General features: G+C 41.6%; 1 protein-coding gene across 6 annotated transcripts in view; it reads right to left on the bottom strand.

Annotated features, from left to right (window-relative positions):
• PTPN13 (protein tyrosine phosphatase non-receptor type 13) overlaps nucleotides 1–21,798 on the bottom strand; it is a 181,437-nt gene that overhangs the window by 67,676 nt on the left and 91,963 nt on the right. For 5 of the 6 annotated variants that reach the window (XM_038769158.1, XM_038769157.1, XM_038769154.1 and 2 more), the window contains 4 exons: nucleotides 20,195–20,761; nucleotides 8,438–8,533; nucleotides 6,221–6,308; nucleotides 2,577–2,799 (listed from right to left, as the gene is read on the bottom strand). In XM_038769158.1, coding sequence (XP_038625086.1) covers nucleotides 2,577–2,799; nucleotides 6,221–6,308; nucleotides 8,438–8,533; nucleotides 20,195–20,761 — 974 coding nt within the window. The remainder of the gene's footprint in view (nucleotides 1–2,576; nucleotides 2,800–6,220; nucleotides 6,309–8,437; nucleotides 8,534–20,194; nucleotides 20,762–21,798) is intronic. The other variant, XM_038769156.1, reaches the window with a different exon arrangement.

Raw genomic sequence — 21,798 nt, 5'->3', positions numbered from 1 at the left:
GTGGAACCAGGATTAGAACCCAGGTCCTCTGAATTCCAGGCCTATGCTTTTTTCATTAGTTCATGCTGCTTCCTAAAAAATACCCCACAGTGGAGAAAGATTTCTCTATTCCCATGGGAAACCCATAATGTTCCTCTCTATTCCTTGGAGATTTGGCCAAACCAGAATGGGAATCTGGAGGCAGGGGATGAGCAATGCCACTGCTAAACTAATGTGCTCTCAACCTCCTTTCTCTATCTTCCATAAAGTCATGGCTTGATAAGAAGGGGAGAAGCAGTGTGCCTTAATGGACAGAGTATGGGCCTGGGAGTCAGAGGACCTGGGTTCTAATCCTGACTCCACAATATGTCTGCAATGTGACCTTGGGCAAGCCACTTCACTTCTCTGGGGCCCCAGTTACCTCATTTGTAAAATAGGGCTTAAGAGTGTGAGCCCAATGTGAGACAGGGATTGTGTCAACCTAATTAGCTTGTATCTTCCCCTGTGCTTAGTACAGTGCCTGGACAGTAAGCGCTTAACAAATACCACAATTATTATTATTATTAAGGGGCGGTTAAACAGACCACGTTGAAGGTGGAAGTGAAGTCAGAGAATGATTGAGGGAAATGGCTTAGAGCTGATGTGGGAGGGGGAGTTAGGACTGTAGCTAGGACAGAGATTAGAGAATGGCCAAATGAGGCTGAGATAACAGTTGGGGCTGAGAGCAAGAAGCTTTCCACTATGGATCCGGTGAATAAAACACACTGGGCTACTGTCTCTCTCTGCCCCTTGGAATTCCTGGGACTCCCGTCCAGCTTACTTAGTGGACAGAACCCAGACTCGGGAGTCAGAAGAACCTGGGTTCAAACCCTGGCTCTGCCACATGTCTGCTGTGTGACCCTGGGCAAGTCACTTCACTTCTCTGGGCCTCAGTTATCCCACCTGGAAAATGGGGATAAGACTGTGAGCCCGATGTAAGACAAGGACTGTGTCCAACCTGATTACCTTGTATCTACCTCAGCATGTAGAACAGTGCTTGGATATAGTATGTACCTAGTAACACAATTATTATTATTTTTAATTATTTCAGAGTCCTAAGAGTAATCCACTCTATTTGGAAAGACCAACAGGTCCACTTAGGCCTTGAGAGAGACTTGCAGCTCAACTGGTCTGCCTGTCCGGTGGTATCCTGGATGCACGGAGCTCTTTGGGGCCTAGAGCCCTCAGAAACCACTGCAGGCCAGTCCAAATTCAGAGCTGAGCCCTTGGGGAGGGGGAAAGGGGGAAGAAAGAGGGTCGAGGAGGGACTGGGGATATCCCCAAACCAGTGAGAGCCAGACAGGGTCCAGGGGCTATGGGATCCTAGTTACCATTTCTTTGGTTTATTTTTATTATCTTCGTAACAGTGATGCCTAATGCTGGTTTCTTAGAGCCCAGAAAGCTGTTTAGATTCTGGGGGATTTTTTTTTTTTTAATCTCTCATTTGTCCATTACCTGTGTTATCAGCTTTAGTCAATCAATCAGTGGTATTTATCAAGTGCTTAGTGGATGCACTATGTGGAGAAGCAGCAAGGCCTAGGAAAGAGCACAGGCCTGGGAGTCAGAGGATCTAGGTTCTAATCCCGGCTCTCCCAATTGCTTGCTGTTTGACCTTGGGCAAGTCACTTAACTTCTCTGTGCCTCAGTTCCCTCGTCTTTAACATGGGAGTTTAATACCTCGAGCTCATCTGTCTCACTGCCAATCCCTCGCCCATGTCCTGCTCTGGCCTGGAATGCCCTCCCTCCTCAAATCCAACAGACAATGACTCTTTCCCCCTTCAAAGACTTATTAAAGGCACATCTCTTCCAAGAGGCCTTCCCTAAGTCTACCTTGCCTCTTCTCCCACTCCCTTCTGCAGGACCCTGACTTACTCCCTTTGCTCTTCCCTCCCCCCGGACAGCCCTGTAGCACTTACAAATATATCTGTAATTCATTTATTTATATTAATGTCCACTTCCCCCTCTAGAATGTACATTTGTTGTGGACAGGGAATCTATTATTATATTGTACTCTCCGAAGTGCTTAGTACCATGCTCTGCACACAGTAAGCACTCAATAAACACAAATGAATGAATGAATGAAAGAAATACCTGTTCTCCCTACTATGTAGACTGTGAGCTCCGTGAGGGACTGGGACTGTATCCAACCTAACTAATCTGTACCTACCCCAGTGCTTAGAATAGTGTTTAACACATAGTAAGTGCTTAACGAATACCATAAAAAATTAGGTGGACACTAACCGTGCCTATAAAAAGTTCAAAGACTAGAGCGGGAGACAGATGTTAAAATAAATTACAGATGGATATGTACATAAAAGCTGTGGGGGTGAGCTAAAAATGTATTAATGGGGTACAGACCTAAGTACATAGGCTATACGAATTGGAGAAGTGAGGGCTTAATCAGGAAAGGCCTTCTGGAGGAGATATGATTTTTGTAGGACTCTGAAGAAGGGAAGAGTTGTGGTCTGTCAGATATTAATGAGGATAGAGTTCCGGGATGAAGGAGGATGAAGGAAACATTTGCTCTCCCTGACCCCCTCCAAAAACCAATAACTTACCCTCAGTTTTCGTTGGGTCATGGCTGTCTCCAGGGCCATCTCTCTCAGGGGGTCCCGGGAAATGTCAAGCATGGATGCTTTGATCGTGTCTCCTGGATAGAGACTTAGCCGAGACTGTCTCAGGGCCATTCTCGCCTGAAGTTGCATCATTTCCTCTTCCTGGCGTTTCAGCATGATTTCTTGACTAATCAGGTTGCCTTCATGGGATGTTTCATACTGCCTGCTGAGACGGAGAGGGAAAAAATGGGACCTTTTTATGGGAAAATCATTAATCACTCAGTTGTAGGGTGATTGATTCATTCATTAGGTATTATATCAACCTATTATTTGCTCTACTCACTGAAAAATGACCACGGAACAGAAAAATGGGAGTGTGATAGATTAGCACAGCAGAGAATCAACAGACTACGGAAGAATGCTGGTTAGTCATTCTAATAAGGGAGGAAAATTTAAGAGGCTGAATGGAATGCAGAGCAAGTAGGAAGCCTCTTGAAGCAGATTTGGGCCTTCAGCAGGTAAGTAAACATAACCACCATTTAGGTGAAGTTTTAAGGAGAGTAGAACTATAGATATCAGAGATAAGAGGAGACAATTATTCACCACCCTTGACTTCACTGAGGGTAGGACAAGACTGTTCTGCAGAGGACACATTTATGTGCCTTGCCCGGACAAGTTTCAGATGTCACGGGGAAACACGAAGGAAGAAAAAAAGGAAAGAAAAGCACTCAGAAGGAAGGACAGATGGTAACAGTAATGTTCAAGGTCTTAATAAACAAAAACGTTCAAATATGTTTCCAGATTTGATTCTGATAATTCTAGCTGGTTTCGAGTTGCCTGCAGATTACACTTTGCAACAAAATAAAAAGGTACTGTAGTTTTGGAGTGATAAAACTAATTTCACTTGAGAGTATGGGGATTTTTTTAAAGGAGCAAAATAAAAGGCATAAAAATGTATTATCTGTGAAATTTATTTCACAATCAGATAATGATAATAATAATAATAATAGTATTTGTTAAGTGCTTCCTATGTGCCAGGCACTGTACTAAGCACTGGGGTGGATACAAGCAAATCAAATCAGACACAGTCCCCGTCCCATGTGGGGCTCACAGTCTCAATCTCCATTTTATAGATGAGGAAACTGAGGCCCAGAGAAATGAAGTGACTTGCCCAAGGTCACACAGCAGACAAGTGGGGGAGCAAGGATTAGAATCCATGACCTTCTGATTTCCAGGCCTGTGCTCTATACACTACACAAAGTAAAAACAAGTCCTCTTGTGGCAAACATGAGGCAATAATTTGAATAGTTTATAGTCTGTTAATTCTCCACTGTGTAATCCTGCATTTTAAAGGGAGATCAATAACTAAGAATTTCCAAGTGATTAGGGCTTGGGAGTCAGAGGTCATGGGTTCTAATCCCGGCTCTGCTACTTGTCAGCTGGGTGACTTTGGGCATGTCACTTAACTTCTCTGTGCCTCAGTTCCCTCATCTGTAAAATGGGGATGAAGCCTGTGAGCCCCACGTGGGGCAACCTTGATTACCCTGTATTCCCCCCAGCGCTTAGAACAGTGCTTGGCACAAAGTAAGCGCTTAATACCAACATTATTATTATATTACCATTCTGTGGGGCGTCATGGGCCAGCAAACAAATTGTGTTCAGCACTAAAATACATATACACACAGATACACACACACACACACACACACACACACACACACACACACACACACACACTTTCTTCTCTTTTTCTCGTATATCCATTCTCTAGTGACCTGTTTTTAGGCACAAACATTCAAGTGCTCAAAAAGAAAATAGTTCTTTTCTTGTAATATGCCCAAAATAAAACAGAATGATTACCACATTTTAAGAAATAAACTGATTAGACAAAAGTAAAGACTGAGATCTGTTAACTAATTAACTGCCACTTGACATTGTTGGAAAGTAAATTTTGGAAAACAGAGATACTGCTGATTAAAAAATCAAAATATCTACAAACCCTCTTCAGCTATATATGCTTCTCTCCCTCAATTCCATCCCCATACTACTTCACTTTATCCCTTCTGCAAAGGTGTTCAAGCAAAGCCTTAAGGCTGAAATTTTTACACTACAAAAGTTTATTGCCCAGAAAAACATACAATTATAAATTGGTCCTGGGGCTCGAAAGAAAATAATAATACCTTAATTTTATACAACATTTGTATTCCCAAGGTGCTCTTACATTCCTTATCTCACCTTTGTCCTCAAGACATTCCTGTGAGTTATGCACAGACAGGCACTACTACAGAAGGGGAAACAAAAGTCCAGAGAGGCTAAGTGACTTGCCCAAGGTCACACAGCAGGATGATGACAGAACTGGGACCAGAACTAGGAAAGAATGGGGTCCTCTGACTCCTTCCTGGATGCAAAAATATTTTCCTTTCTCCATAATTTCTTTCCTGTTGCTTTAATGGCAAAATACTCCAACTAAAATCAGCAGGAAACCACTGAACCCCACAGCTCCAGAAACTTTCACTAAGAAGCTACCTGTTTTGTTCTGTTGTCTGTCTCCCCCTTCTAGACTGTGAGCCCACTGTTGGGTAGGGATTGTCTCTATCTGTTGCCAAACTGTACTTTCCAAGCACTTAGTACAGTGCTCTGCACACAGTAAGCGCTCAATAAATATGGTTGAATGAATGAATGAACTCTGTTGTATTTTTTTTAATGGTATTTTTAAGCACTTACTATCTGCCAGGCACTGTACTAAGTGTTGGTGTATATCAATCAATCAGTCATGTTTAAAGAGCATTTACTAAGTGCAGAGCACTGTACTAAGCTTTTGGGACAGTACAATACAGAATTAGCAGATACACTGCCAGCATAATGAGCTTCCAGTCTAGAGATACAAATTAAAACAGGTTGGACACAGTCCATGTGCCACATGGTGCTCCCAATTTTAATCCCTGTTTTACAGATGAGGTAACTGAGGCACAGAGAGGTGAACTGACTTGCCAAAGGTCACACAGCAGACAAGTGGTGGAGCCAGAATTAGGACCCAGGTCCTTCTGACTCGTAGGCCCCATGGTCTAGCCACTACTTTTTATAGTACTGTTCTCTTTCAGGTGCTTATTACAGTGCTCTGTACAAAAAAAGTGCTGAGTAAATTCCACTGATTGATTGATTTGGGGGGAAAAGGGTATATTTAAGCCTTGAGGGTCCTGATATTAATGGTATACACTTGTCATCTATTTTAGATCAGTTTACCACTAACCTCATGACACACTTCTAGTTTCTACATTAGCAGCTTTCCAAAAAGAGTTTATGCTAGTACAAAAACCAGTGCCTTGCTTTCTTCTGATTGGATCAGGCCCATTATGTTAAGTTATCTATAATCAGCCACTATTACTTTGTGGTTCCTCCCAAAATCAGACATGAACCCTAAATTACCAGAAACAATTCTGATTTTAAAAAGAGGTAATTCAAAAGCATAACCATCTAATTTCCATTTTAGGATTTTATATAAGAGAAGATTTTTATAAGACAGAAATGATATATATGAAAGGGAAAGAGGGAACAGAAGGTAGCAGAGGGTACAGGGAGAGAAAAAGAGAGAGAAGGAGAGAGAGAGAGGGAGAGAAGAGCACGCGTGAGACATTGACATTATGCACCTTTGTCTTTGTTGACTCGAAGAAGTTTCATCTACTTCCGGCAAACCACTACTGGAGTCAAATCTCTTTGAAGCATCACCCCTCCTCCCTAGTGCATTGGAGAGGAAATAAATCAACACTTACAATGGGGAATTACAAATATAAAAACAACATTAAATGCCAAAGATTTAGAAGACACAATTCTTTAAAAAAAAAAATAAATTCACCCACTATACCCTTAAAAACCCAGAGAAGCAAAATGGCCTAGTGGAAAGAATACAGGCCTGGAGTCAGTGGACCTGGATTCTAATCCCAGTTCTGCCACTTTTCTGCTGTGTAACTTAATTTCTCTGTGCCTCAATTACCTCATCTGTAAAAAGGGGATTAAGACTCTCAGTCCAATGTGGAACATGGATTGTGTCCAACACGATTATTTTATATCTACCACAGCACTTAGTACAGTGCCTGGCACATAGCTCGTGCTTAAACACCATTGGAAAAAAAAAAACAAGGAAAATAAAGTTCAGTTTTCAAAAGTGAAAGCTGTTAGAATGAAAATTTCTACGGTCCACTGAAGAATTAGGCTAGGAAACAGTTGCTAGACATTCTGTATATATTATTATTATGGCATTTGTTAAGTGATTTTTATGTGTCTTAGTGGAAAGAGCATGGTCTTTGGAGTCAGAGGTCAAGGGTTCAAATCCCTGCTCTGTCACTTGTCAGCTGTGTGACTCTGGGAAAGTCATTTAACTTCTCTGTTGCCTCAGTTACCTCATCTGTAAAATGGGGACTAAGACTGTGAGCCCCACATGGGACAACCTGATAACCTTGTATCTACCCCAGTGCTTAGAACAGTGCTTTGCACATAGTAAGCGCTTAACAAATACCATTATTATTATGTGTCAAGCATTGTTCTAAGCGCTGGGGTAGACACAAATTAATCAGGATGGAAAAAGTCCCTGTCCCACATGGGGCTCACAGTCTTAGCAGACAGGGGAAGAGGTATTTATTCCTCATTTTACAGTTGAGGAAACTGAGGCCCAGAGAAGTAAAGTGACTTGCCCAAAGTTACACAGCAGACAAATGGAGGAGCTGGGATTAGAATCCAGGTCCTTCTGACTCCCAGACGCATGCTCCTTCCACTAGGCCATGCCTCTTTTCAGCATCTATATTGGGCAGTTCCTTGTTTCATTTTCTTGGAATGGTCTACAGGGAGGGAATGTATAGTAGTTTTGGCTGTCATCACACAAATCACATGTCTATAAAGGCAGAGGCCAACAGCCAGTGTTCCATTTTCCCAAACCAAAATCTGGTCACCCTTGAGAGTAAACTTTAAAATCGTTATTATAGAAAGATTAACTTGAAAGTTTTTGTCTCCTTTCACTTTGTCCTGCATTTTGAACTAAATTTCTTAGACACTTAGCTTAGAAAACTCTGGGCCAACTCTGTGCCCAAATCGAATATCTCGTACCCAGGACTTCCACTCCCCAGCCACTAAGATTGTAACAGACGATTCTTCTGCAGGAGACTTACTGCGATATTCAAACTGAACAAGAATTCTGTTTGAAGACAAAATCTACCTCTGGCAAATATGAGCAGTTTAAAGGAGGGAATCCCTGCTTCCCATTTTCAAGGCTGCATCAACAGAGAAAACTCTGCCCTTTTGCCGTATTTGAACTTTTATGTACAGTTTCTCAAAATTCATTCAATCATATTTATTGAATGCTTACAGTGTGCAAAGCACTGTACTAAGCGCTTGGGAGAGTACAGTATAACAATAAACAGACATATTCCCTGCCCACAATGAGCTTACAGTCTAGAGGGGGAGAGGCAGACATTAATAAACTAGGAGCTACTAAGTGAACATTATGCTTAGTGTCAAAAGTGCAATACTAAGTGAAGAGTAAAAGTAAAAATCATTTTTTTAAAAAAAATCACAGATGCACTCAAACATAGGTGTTAGAGCCCATACATTGGATGACTCACAGGCCCAGTTTTAGTTAGAAGTGGGTTTACAGGAAGGTACTTGCTTTCATTTATACAGCGGTTTGGGAGCGATCCAGAGGAGTGAAAAGCTTTCTGATCCCTATTTTTCTTTCATTATAATTATAAATGTGCTTACCAAGTACCAAGAATGGAATCAGAAATACTGCTTTTACATGATCACACCATTCTAAAAATAATGCAATTACTTATTTTCTCTAAGATTTTTGGACTTTATATTCAAACACTTCTCACCTTGTCTGAAATCCGGTTCAGAAGAAATAATCGATGGACTTTCACTGGAAGTACTATAGACATCACTATGATAAGTTTTGTATCTTCGAATTGGTTCTAGTAAGGTACAGAACAAAACATTTGGTGAGCAAACTGGATCAACCTTTCCAGAAAAATCAAAACCAACTGGATACATTGAGTTTTGATCATGAATTAAAATGTTTTTCTTAAATGTAGAATATGCAGAAGCAATCACTGAACTCTACATAATCAACTAATTCAGGTGAATAGAAATTATTTGGTGAATTAATTGAAAATGCCTTAACTTTGATAGAACACAGAACACAAATTAAATAATCACAAATTAATCGAATTAATACTTTTACTTATTCAAAAAGTAAACTGACTAATAGCAGCCCTTTTTCACTCATTTGGCTTAAGTCCTTATATTAATGAACTACTGGCAAAATTCATGTAATGAATCAAAAGGTACAATATTAAAGTTTAAAAGATGAGCTTATCTGTGGAAAAAAATGGTTATCTGGGGGAAGGCTCCCTGTGGTTGAAGATCTTTATTGTTATATTGCACCCTCCCAAGCACTTAGTACAGTGCTCGACACACAGTAAGTGCTCAATAAATACGATTGACTGAATCAATCTACCCTCCCCTCTGCATTGATTATTCACTTGGCTGTGTACTCCTTAAGCACTTTGATACCCACCCCCACCTCTACAGCACTTATATACATACCTTATGTTTTACTATTTCCCCCATCTGTAATGCATTTTAATGTTAGTCTCCTCCTATAGACTATAAGCTGCATGTGGACAGGAACAGTGTCTACCAAATGCTTAGTATACTGCTCTGTACACAATATGCATTCAATAAATACCTCTGATTGATTTAGAGGTTGAAGACTGTTTTCTTTGCCAGATCAACACCTTCACGGTATTAGTGACTTTACTAGAAAAGAATACTAGTACTCCATGTTATCAATAGATTCATAGACACATGCAGTAAGTGTACTGTTTCATAACTATTAATGAGAATTGGATGTAACAATTTCATTAAGTCATTAGAAGTCTGAATTTCTACTCTGCGGGCTTGTGTGAGTCTACTGAAAAGATAATTTTCTTCTCAGGCCATTCTCTCCTTTTCCATTAGACTGACTGAAAGCTCTTGTACCCCTATTGTGGGTTCCCAAAATGCCTACAACAGAGCCTAGAACAAAGCAGATGCTAAAAAAAATGATGCTAACTACAGTTCAGTAGCAGGAATGCTCTTATCCACCTTTTCTACCTCTACATAGTAAACTCAGCTAGCTCTTCCCTTCATTACTCCTTTATGTCTTACCATCACTACTTCAGAGATCCAATTAGAACTTCAAGCTGTTGAGGGCTCATGTTCACTGAGAGGTATCTGAGCCCTGGGGACATGGTAGAGTTCCCATTAAGGAATGAGTTGGACTGACTGCATATTAGCATAATTCAGGAGGCAGAGGTAGTATATATCACCTTGCACAGTATAGACACATATAATCACTCTCTTTGGCAGCAGTGGTAGTAGTTAGCATCAATTTAGCATCCACTTGGTGAGGTGCCCTGAAGTAGGGGCTTGGGAAGTATAGAATAATGAAGTGATAAGTTCCCTGCCCACAGGGACCTTACACTCTAAAGGGGGAAAAACCAACATACAAGAAAAAAAATGCAACTAGAGTGGGTGAAACAAATTAATTGAGCAGGCACATATACATGAATGGTAAAGAGGGTGTAAATAGGTTTATAACACCAAATGATTATCCTGTGTCCCTTCGAATACACTTGTTTTTAAATGCACCAGAATTTAATTTGGTCATAATTTCAATTACACAGGGCAGAGGGAGAAGGGAGAGGGAAACAGGGAGGGAATCAGTCTCTCTGACACACATACACACAAAACCCCCCAAAACAAAAAACAAAACCACAATGCACCACCTACTCCTGGTCTAACCTGAGCTGCCCTGAGATGGACTGACTTTTCATCCCAGGTCCGAACAGACACTAGAGTCCTGGTTTGGCTTGAGGCAAGCAGGTTGGGACAAGACCCAGCCAACTTTGTGGCATGATGTTACGGAGACTATTACACAAATCACCAGGATCCTGAACCCAATGATTACTATATTCATGATATGCTGTATTGGATTTATGCTGCTTCAGATTCCCTTTCTGAATCTGCAGAGATTAAAAGGAACTTAAAGCCAGTACAAACTGTAACCAAACAAAAAAAGCACTTACCAGAGGATAGATACACAAGACCAGGCAAGAAAAAGCATAAGGCGTGACCTAGTCAACTACAACAGGAATTAGATTAACACACTTCACTGGAATTTTTTTTATCCTGAACACGACTCAAATTACAGATGCTCATTTTCAAACTGTGCTGCGCTAAAATAACTAGTTTTGTGGTTGAGAGAAAGCGGTCATTTTCTTTGAATATACAGATGAATCACCTAATTTTCTTTGGCTTTTTGAGATAAATAAAAAATATGCCTGTCTTTCTCTCCTATGGTTGGGAGAAATCTGAATTATTAGGCAAGTTTGATTTAAAATAAGCAGAATGGCAGAGTGGATAGAGCACAGGCCTGGGAGTCAGAAGGACCTGGGTTCTAATCCCAGCTCTGCCACTCGTCTGCTGTGTGACCTTGGGCAAGTCACTTCACTTCTCTGGACCACAGTGACCTCATCTGTTAAAATGGGGATTGAGACTGTGAGCCCCATTTGGGTCACGGACTGTGTTCCACCTAATTTGCTCATATCCACCCCAGGGTGGAGTACAATGCCTGGCACATATTAAGTGCTTAGAAAATACTATTATTATTATTATTATTATTATTATTATTATAAGAAAGCAAAGAAGACAGCAACAGACCAATGTCCTTTCTCCATGGGTGAATAACAGTTTGGGTTTTTCCACTCTAACCCTCTTTAAGTGCCAGCGGAGACTTAAAAGTACACAATGTTTCCTTGGATTTTTTTCCTTGTTTTTTTCTTTAAACTTCTTTCACAAACCTCCCAACTAGTTTCTCAGTTAAAAAGTGCAATCATTTTCAATTAGTGGATCAAAGCAATCATTTTATTGGCTCAGAAAACTTTGCCCTTTCATATAATTCATAGAAAACAGATACTGAAAATTTCCTAATTTTACATAACTAGGATTGGGGAATCAAAAAGGGTAATAATTGTAGTATTTGTTAAGTGTTTACTAAGGCCAAGCACTGGGGTAGATACAAAATAATCAAGTTAGATACAGTCCCTTGTCCCATATGGGGCTCACTTTAAGAGGGATAACAGGTATTGAATTCCCATTTTCCAGATGAGGAAACTGAGGCAGCAAGAAGTTTACTGACTTGCCCAAAAAATCAATCAATTGTATTTACTGGGAACTTCCTGTGTGCAGAGCACTGTACTCTTTTACGCTTGACAGAATACAATAAAAGAGTTGGTAGGCATGTTCCCTGCCCACAAAGAGTTTACATTCTAGAAGCAGTGCTGGATCTGGGATTATACCTCAGGACCCTGGTCCCTCACTGATTCCTAGGCCCGTGCTCTTTCCACTAGGCCACCTTCATTCTAGGTCAAGTTAGGCCAATAGGCCAATTACAGCAAAATATTTAGAAATAAAAATTACTACAGTCATTAGAAATTCTACTTCTTCCTAAAGTTGAAGAAAGCATTGCTGGATATTTAGATGTTCTCATAATAGAGAATATCATCAATTTTCTACATGAAATATCCTTGCAACTCATTTGGCATTAATGACATCACTGTATACATAATGCTTGGCTCCTCTCACTGACTCCCCAAACTTCACTTTGCCCATTTCCAGGAAATCATTACGGATAAAGCTGAAGCCTCAATTTCTTTGCTTTGGTTTAGTTCATGAATCGTCCAAATAATTGCCCCACGGCATCATACGGATTATACTCTTTTTGATGTTGAAAGATAAATAAGAACACAGATGAAAGGTAAGTCAGGTAGTCAAGCAGGGCTGGCTTTAAAAGCAGCAGTCTTGCCTGCCAAGTTCCTGTTTCCTTATTAGGATTTCCACTACCACCACTCCACTTGAGACTCTTTAACATCTGTCCGTCTCTCCAGGACTTTTCTTCAGCAAAATCCTGAACCAACTGGTAGCTCTCCCCGATGTGTGAAACCAAGTAAGGAGGGGTTTACCTACTTTCACACTGACATCTTTGAGTTGTGCAATTCAACAGCTTAAAAACTAGAGGATCAACTGCACACGCTGGGAGAGGTCTTCCAGGGACTTTCTCCAAAAAACTTGGACGTGGGACACCAGGCTCAAACAGTATAAGCAGAGAAGCAGTGTAGCCTAATGGATAGAGCACAGGCCTGGAAGTCAGAAGGAACTGGGTTCTAATCCAGTGTCTGTGTCTGCTGTGTGACTTTGGGCAAGTCACTTAATTTCTCCATGCCTCAGTTACCTCATCTGTAAAATGGGGACTAAGACTGTGAGCCCCATGGGGGATGTGAAGTGGGTCTAACCAGATTAGCGTATATCTACCCCAGTGTTTAGTACAGTGCCTGGCACATAGTAAACACTTAACAAATACCATTAAAAAATAAGTCTCTGTCCCCCTTCTAGACTGTGAGGCCGTTGCTGGGTAGGGACCATCTCTATATGTTGCCGACTTGTACTTCCCAAGCACTTAGTACAGTGCCCTGCACACAGCGCTCAATAAATATGATTGAATGAAATGAATGAAAGTCAAAATGCTGAAAGGGATTGGTCTCAAACTGTAAGCCCCATGTGAGACAGGGACCATGTCCAACCTGATAATCTTGAATCTACCCCAGTGCTTAGTACAGTGCCTGGCACATACTAAGCCCTTAATAAATACCACACTTGTTCTTATTTACTCCAAGTTCTTTCTATCTTGCCATATTCTACTTGAGCCATTTTCCAGGAGCCCCATTTCTTATTTACTTCAAGGTCTTTCTATCTCACCATACTCTATTTGAGTCATTTGTTGGGAGCCCCATTTTACCTGGATTCTGAGCATGGTAAAAGCATTCTGAGCATGTTTCCTCAGAGACAAAAATCCAGCTCCTGATCCCTACCCAGGGTGTGGGAGGGAGTGCAGCATCAGAAACACTCCCTCCTACTCAGGAATTTACTTCCTGCCCTTTGGAACACCGACGGGAGCAGGGGATAGGGAGTGGCACAGCAATTACCTCAGAAGAAACTGAGAACAGGAAAAAATTCTGACAGTCAGTCCCTCCTGTCAGAAACCTGGCTACTTGACAGCCACCAAAGGGAGGGAGGAGAAGAGGAAGGTGGAACAGAGGTTACAGGAGGGCCAATCACATGGTGAAGAAAAGGAGTGACGAAAGTAGAGAGGATAAGATCATATTTAAGGTATCAATGCGGTTCCAAACAGTATCAGTTGTAAATGGTTAAAAATGGAATTCCAAACCACATTTCTTCTAAAAAGAACTCTGCAGAAAGAACGCTAAAACAATAGAAAAATAGGACCTAGTGGAAACAGCACGGGCCTGAGTGTCAGAGGACCTGGGTTCTAATCCTGGTTCAGCCATGTGTCTGCTCTGTGATCTTGGGCAAAGTCATTCAACTTCTCCGTGCCTCAAATACCTCATCTACAAAATGGGGATTAAGTCCTTCTCCCTCTAACTTAGACTGTAAGCCCCATGTCGGACAGAGACTGTGTCCAAACTGATTATCTTGTACTGAACCCATTGCTTATTCCAGGGTCTGACACATAGTTAAGGGTTTAATAAGTACCATAGTAAATAAAATAAATAAACAACACAAGTGAAATCCAATTCCTTCTTCGGGAACTTTCTTGTCTAACATCTTGATTTCAATCTTCAGTCAAACTCTAGTTCTGCTGGGTGCTGGTTGGGGAATCCTCTAGGGTATTAGCACCTCAACTGACATTGTTCTCATAAGATTCCTTGACATTTCCTTCAAAGGAACTCCAGCTACCAGGAGAATATTTCCATTGTCTCCATGAGGCAGGCAGCTTTTTGTCAGTAATGCTCTTTCGTTTTTTGGGTTTTTTTTTCCTTAATATAATTTGTTATGGGCTTTACCATGGGCCAGGCACTGTACTAAGCACTGGGGTAAATACAAGTTAATCATATTGGACACAGTCTCTGGCCCACATGGGGTTCACAGTCTTAATCCCCATTTTACAGATGAAGGAACTGAGGCCCAAAGAAGTGAAGTGACTTGCCCAAGGTCACACAGCAGATAAGTGGTGGAGCTGGGATTAGAACCCAGGTCCTTCTGTTGCCATCTCTATTTCTCATTCAAATAGCTTTGCTAACTTCTCTTTCAAAACGTGATTATGAATTTCTACCATTTTGAAATAAACACCAATTCAATCTGGGAGTGAAGTCAGAAATTGTTTTAAAAAATAAGTTTATATATATATTTGACTTTCCCTGGTTGAACATGCTCCTGTTTACTCAAGATCAATATGAGACCAATTGCAAAAGAAAGAGGATCAGTTGTAGATTGGGGAATTGTTCTGTCAGTCAGGCAATTGTATTTATTAAGCACTTACTGTGTGCAGGGCACTGTACAAAGCACTTGGGAGAGAACAATATACAATATAATAGACTCGTTCCCTGCCCACAATGAGCTTACAGCCTAGAGCGGGGACAGACATTAATATAAATAAATAAAATTACAGATATGTACACATGTGCTGTGGGGAAGCATCAAAGCTCTAAGATATAAAAAAGCATACTTAGCCTTAAAAAAATAATAGATGCTGTATGGTTACCTCTTGATTAGTCTTGAGAATAGCACCTCTATGCAGATGATTCATTCATTCATAGTTAATTAAGCCCCTACTGTGTGCGGAGTACAATACTAAGCATCTGGGAGAGTACAACAAAAATAGACCCATTCCCTAACCAAAAAGAGCTTACAGCCTCCCAATCTACCTTTCAAGCTCTGACCTCTCTCATCTGCAGGCTCACATTTCTTCCTGACTTCAGGACAACTTAATTTGGATATCCTGCTGACACTTGAAACTTTAATACATCCAAAAGAGAACTCGTTTTCCCACACAAGCCCTGTCCTCCCCTTGATGTTCCCATCACTGCAGACAGCCCCACCACCTTCCTTGTCTCATAAACCAGTAACCTTGGCATTATCCTCAACTCATCTCTCTCAGTCAACCCACACATTCAATCTGTCACCAAATCCTGTCAGAATCACCTCCACAAAATCCTTAAAATCCACCCTTTTATCGCCATCCAAACTGCTACCACGCTGACCCAAACACTCATCATTTCCCTTCTTGAACACAGCATCAGCCTCCTGCCTCTCCCCCTCCAGTCCACACTTCACTCTGCAGCCTGGATCCTTTTTATGAAAAACGCTTCTGTCCGTGTTTTCCCACTCTTCAAGATTTCCCGGTTGTTGCCCACTTACTTCTGCATCAAACAGAAACTCCTTACCATAGGAAAAAGCAAGGTGTAGTGAAAAAAGCACAGGCCTAAGAATCAGAAGGCCTGGGTTCTAATCCCAGGACTGCCACTTGCCTGCTTTGCGATTTTGGGCAAGTCACTTCATTTCTTTAATGCCACAGCTTCCTCAACTGTAAAATGGGGATTCAATACCTGTTCTCCCTCCTAAATGGGCGGTGAGCCCCATGTAGGACAGGGAATGTGTCCAACTTGACAACTTGCATCTACCCCAATGCTTACAACAGTGCTTGAGACATAATAAGTTCTTAAACACGATAGTCACCCTTACTATTATTAGCTTATGGCACTCAATCAGCCCTCCCGCTCCTACTTGGGACAACCTGATCACACTGTCACCTCCACAGCGCTTAAAGCACTTAATAAATGCCATTATTATTACTATTATTATTATTACCTTACCTCTCTGATTTGCTACTACACCCCAGCCCACACACTATGCTCACCTAACACCAACCCACTTACTGACCCTTGATCTTTTCTATCCTGCCCCACAATCCCTTGCCTACATCTTCTCCTGAGCCTGGAACTCCCTCCTCTTTTATATCTGACAGTCCACTAATCTTCCCAACTTCAAAACCCTCCTAAAATCACACCTCCTCCAAGAGGCTTCCCAGGATGGAAGATTATTTCCCCGTCTGCCCTCCCCTCTGCTTTCAACCTTGTACCTACCCTACGCTTAGTTCAGTGCTTGGTACATGGAAAGCACTTAAATACAATTATGTTTCCTCTCTACAGCAGAATTAAAGCTGAATTATTATAAGGGTTTCTGAATTTTCCACTTTCACTTTTTTTGACTGAGAATGTTTGTCTGCTGACCCCCAAGAGCAGACTGCCAAATTTTAAAGATACCAATCCAATAGGAAAATTGATATTTCATCTTGGTAAAAATCTAAAACAGCAAATGAAAAAAGGACAAGTAAGAAACCTATCCTTTCTCTGCTTGATTTGACACATATAAAAGGCATGTCTGAATTCTGTTTTCCATAAGAATTATGATCAACTTGATTTTTGTCCAGATTTTCGTTTAATTCCTCTTTTGCCTCATACCCAACACATGTAATTTAGCAACCTAAATTCTTCCTTGCAAAACTGACACAAATTATTTCATTTCTGGAAAAAAAGGGAGGTTAAACGTTAAGCAAACAAGACATTAATGAAAGAACTTTAGAAGAGTTCTAAGAGACTCCAGGGCTCATGTTTTTTCCACTAGGCCATGCTGCTGCACTGATTCTTTTGTGGGGATCATATGATTCGTTAACACTTTTCCACAAATGTCATCAGTTATTTTTTCTATCATCTAAAAATATTTGCATTATGATGATCAACTCTTACTAAGATTGGTTTATGAATTCGTTTTAGATGTTACATAAGATTAACAGGCTCACAGAATTTCTGGAGGTGAGGCAATTTAATTTTCCTTAATGTCACACAGAGCGATCGATTTTTGTTTTGATAAAAGCCAAATGTTCAAAAGTCGCAGTTTTAAACATCCTCATAGGAATGAGGATTTTAAACTTTCAAAACTGGATTAAACCAACTGGAGAAAGAAAAACTCTGGGCGTCAGTTCATATTTTTCCACAAGAAAGCTGCAGCAACAGCTGCATAATTTCAGATAGTCACTTTGTTACTCAAATCCTTCACCTGTAATAAAGGGACATACAGTAGAAACTTGCGCACAGATTTGAGATGCTGGAAAAACTGGTAAAACCCCTTTTACTATAAATAAAACAAGCAATCTGGCACGCTGCATCTTGTATATCAACCTTAAAATTCATAAATGACCCTACACCAAATCTAAAATTCCAGCCAATTAAATCTGTGGTAAGATCGTGAGATGTAAATTGCCACAGGATTCCGGAGAAGGGTGCCAAGTTCCTTCAAGGAGTTTGGAACAATCTGGATAGTTCTGTGCCCTTCTTGGGTGATGTATGTCTTGGTTCCATGGTCCAGGTTGATTGACTTGTCAAATCTAACTAGTACAGTGATAAACACTTAATACATTGCCGAGTGCTTAGTACAGTGCTCTGTAAACAGGAAGTGCTCACTAAATACGATTGATGGTTTGAAATCTGAGCCCTCATTTCCTTTTCTCCTACTCCCTTCTGTGTCTCCCTGATTTGCTCCCTTTATTCACCCTCACTCCTGCCCTCAGACCCACAGCATTTATGCACATATCAAGAATTTATATTAATATCTGTCTCCTGCTCTAGACTGTAAGTTCATTGTGGGCAGGGAATATGTCTACCAACTCTGTTATACTGTATTTTTTATTACTCTTCCAAGCACTTAGAACAGTGCTCTGTACACAGTAAGTATTTGATAAGTACTTACTCTGACTCCATCCTAATCCTCCTAGACGTCTCAGCTGCCTCTGACACTGTGGAACACCCCCTTCTCCTTGAAACATTATCCAACCTTGGATTCACTGACACTGTCCTCTTTTGGTTCTCGTTCTTTCTCTCTGCTCCTTCTTACTTTGCTTTTGCTGGCTTCTCCTCTGCCTCACTCTTTGACAGTAGGGGTCCCTCACGGCTCAATTCTAGGTCCCCTTCTATTCTCCATCTTACACCCACTCCCTTGGAGAATTCATTCACTCACATGGCTTCAATTACCATCTCTAGGCAGATGATTCCCACATCTACACCTCCAGCCCTGACCTCTCTCCTTCCCTGCAATTTCACATTTCCTCCTGTCTTCAGGACACCTCTACTTGGATGTCCGATCAACACCTCAAATTAAACATGTCCAAAACTGAACTCCTTATCTTCCCATCCAAGCCCTATCCTCCCTACCTCACAAGCCTGTTATCTTGGCACTGTTCGACTCATCTCTCTCATTCCACCCACAAATTCAATCTGTCACTAAATCCTGTAGGTTCTACCTTCACAACATTGCTAAAATCCACCCTTTCTTCTCCATCCAAACTGGTACCATGCTGATCCATGCACTTATCTTATCCCACCTTGACTACGGCATCTGCCTCCTTGCTGACAGATTGATCTATCAATTACTCCTGCTACAAGAAAGGAAAGCAAATAGTAGATTTGTGGGAGCACATTATCATTGGGAAGGGAGGAATGGCTTGAAAACTCTTCCCAAGATACTCAAACTACTTAAACATTTCCTGAAGGACACAGGAAATGCTGGATGAGGGGAACGGCTAAAAAACTTAGCAACTCTATTTCATCCAATCCACTGCATCCCAAATGCTTTCTGGGTACATTCCATCAAGGGGTTTTCCAACCAATTGTATCCAAAGACCCTTAGGAGACTTCTCAATTTTCTCCTTCCCTGTCCCTCCTCTCTGGACAGAGTAGATCTGCTGCATACATTATTAAAATTTTGGCATTCATTCCTTCAAAAACATGCTGGTTTCCTAAACCCAGTAAGTGGATTATTTTGCCCCAAGGAACAATAGTGGTGTTGTGGACGGCCTTGCTTCACTGCCTGACCAATGTGCTCTAAGCTTTGACTACTACAGAATTGAGATTTTGAACAGTTTGCAGCAGTTTTTGGATTCCAAACGACTTGGCTTCAGCCTAGACGGAATCACCGGTTTGACACCCAGGAACCAACCGTGACCAGCTCTTGGATGCTCAGGAGAAAAGTGAGGAGACCACTGTTCTCATTCTAACTCTGCCATCAGACTGCTGTATGACTTGGGGCATAAGCCAGGTAACTTCTCTGGGTCTGAGTTTACTCATTTGTAAAATAGGGATATGACACTTGCTCTCTCTCCCCTGCTTAGACTGTGAGGCCTGAGTAGGACAGGGACTGTGTTTGATACTATGATCCTGTCTCTTTTCCCATGCTGGCACCTCGTAAGTGCTTAATAAATCTATCAACTGTATTTCTTGAGCATTTACTGTGCTAGGGGCTTGGAAGAGTACAATAATAATAATAATTGTGGTATTTGTTAAATGCTTACTACGTGCCAGGCACTGTGCTAAGCACTGGGGTAGATATAAGCAAATCAGGCTGGGCACAGTCCCCCTGTCCCACGGGGAGCTCACAATCTCAATCCCCATTTTACAGATGAGGTAACTAAGGCACAGAGACGTTAAGTGGCTTGTCCAATGTCACACAGCAGACGAGTGGTGGAGCTGGAATTAGAACCCAAGACTTTCGGACTCCCATGCTCTAACCACTACACCATAAATACAACTGAGTTAGCAGAGGCATCCCCTGCCCCAAATGCCATAATTACTACTACAATCCTTCAATCAAAAACACATATGCTGAAACACAATTCTACTAACCTTCCACATTCATAGCTTCCCGCAGCACCTGAAGTTTCTTCTGCCTCTCTCGGATTCTGTCCAGAGCACTTGATATTGCTGAAGAGGTGGGTACCTCTGGCAGTTGGTGAATTGGGTCCAGTTTCTGAGGACCAAAGACATCCAAGGCAATGCTCCCATCAGAGTACCTTGCCTCTTTACTCCGGGGTGCAGTGGAAGTCCTTACGGCATGGGCCTCAGGGAGACAGCGGCGGGGTCTGCTGCCCTCCCCAAGGAGGAGGGGGTCTCCATCATTTGTGGGGTCAGAAGCACTAAGAAGGTCCGTGGAGGAGGCCCAAATTTTCCGCTTGTGAAGTACGTCGACGCCTTCCAGGTCGTCGGATTTATATCGATAAGGGCAGCGGGTGGCCGTTATTTCTTCACGCCCGGAGTTGTAATCTGAGGAAACGCCTTTGAAAAAATCTTCCTCACCCTGTGTATGTCTGATGGACAAGAAGCCCATAGATTTACTGAGCCCTTTGTTAAGGAAGGTCTGCGGAGAGAATGGAGATTTTGGGGCGTCTAGAATATCAGAGGTTGAGCTTCTCCCTGGAACAAAAAGAATCTGTCATGCATGCACTTTCAAACCCTATTCTGATATAATAACAATGATAACTGATATTCATTCATTCATATTTATTGAGCGCTTACTGTGTGCAGAGCACTGTACTAAGCACTTGGAAAGCGCAATACAACAATAAACAGTGACATTTCCTGCCCACAATGAGATTATAGTCTAGAAGGATGATTTGTTAAGTGCTTACTGTGTGCCTGGCACTGTACTAAGCACTGGGGTGGATATCGGAATGGACCCAGTCCCTGACCCACATGGGGCTCACAGTCTTAATCGCTATTTTACAGATAAGGTAACCCTGGCACGGAGAAGTTAAGGGATTTGCTTAAGGAAAAGCAGAGAAGCAGTGTGGCCTAATGGATAGAGCACGGGCCTGGGAGTCAGAAGGACCTGGGTTCTAATCCTGACTCCATCACTTGCCTATTGTGTGACCTTGGGGAAGTCACTTAACTTCCCTGCGCCTGTTACCTCATCTGTAAAATGGGGATTAAGACTGGGAGCCCCATGTGGGACTTGGACTGTGCCCAGCCTGATTATGCTGTACCTATCCCAGAACTCTGAAGAGTGATTGGCAAATAGTAAGTGTTTAACAAACACCATAAAAAAAGGACACACAGCACACAAATGGCAGAATCAGGATTATAACCCAGGTCTTTCTAACTGCCAGACCAGTGCTCTATCCACTAGGCAATGCTGCTGCTTCTGCTGCTTTTTAATAGGAACACTGTTTCTTAAAATGTTTTGAAACAAAAAAGAAATTATTTTATTTACACATCAGAAGTACAAGTGTTTCTCTTCCCTCCATTCATCAATAAGCCATAAAAGGTTTCAGTGCTATGGGGCTATGGCTTTCCTATGCCTTCAAGGCATAATTCAATTATTTATTGCAGCTTGACAAGTACAGGACTGCTCTACTGCTTCAACTGAATGTGCTTCAAAAACCACCCCCACCACCCCCACCCTCTTCTGAAAAATGACAGTGCATGTATGGAATTTCAAAACCCCTAAATCC

The sequence above is a fragment of the Tachyglossus aculeatus genome, chromosome X5 (genome assembly GCF_015852505.1).
Source record: "Tachyglossus aculeatus isolate mTacAcu1 chromosome X5, mTacAcu1.pri, whole genome shotgun sequence".
Lineage (NCBI taxonomy): Eukaryota > Metazoa > Chordata > Mammalia > Monotremata > Tachyglossidae > Tachyglossus > Tachyglossus aculeatus.
The sequence above is the reverse complement of the archived record's forward strand: the minus strand, read 5'-3'. Positions and strand labels throughout refer to the sequence as shown.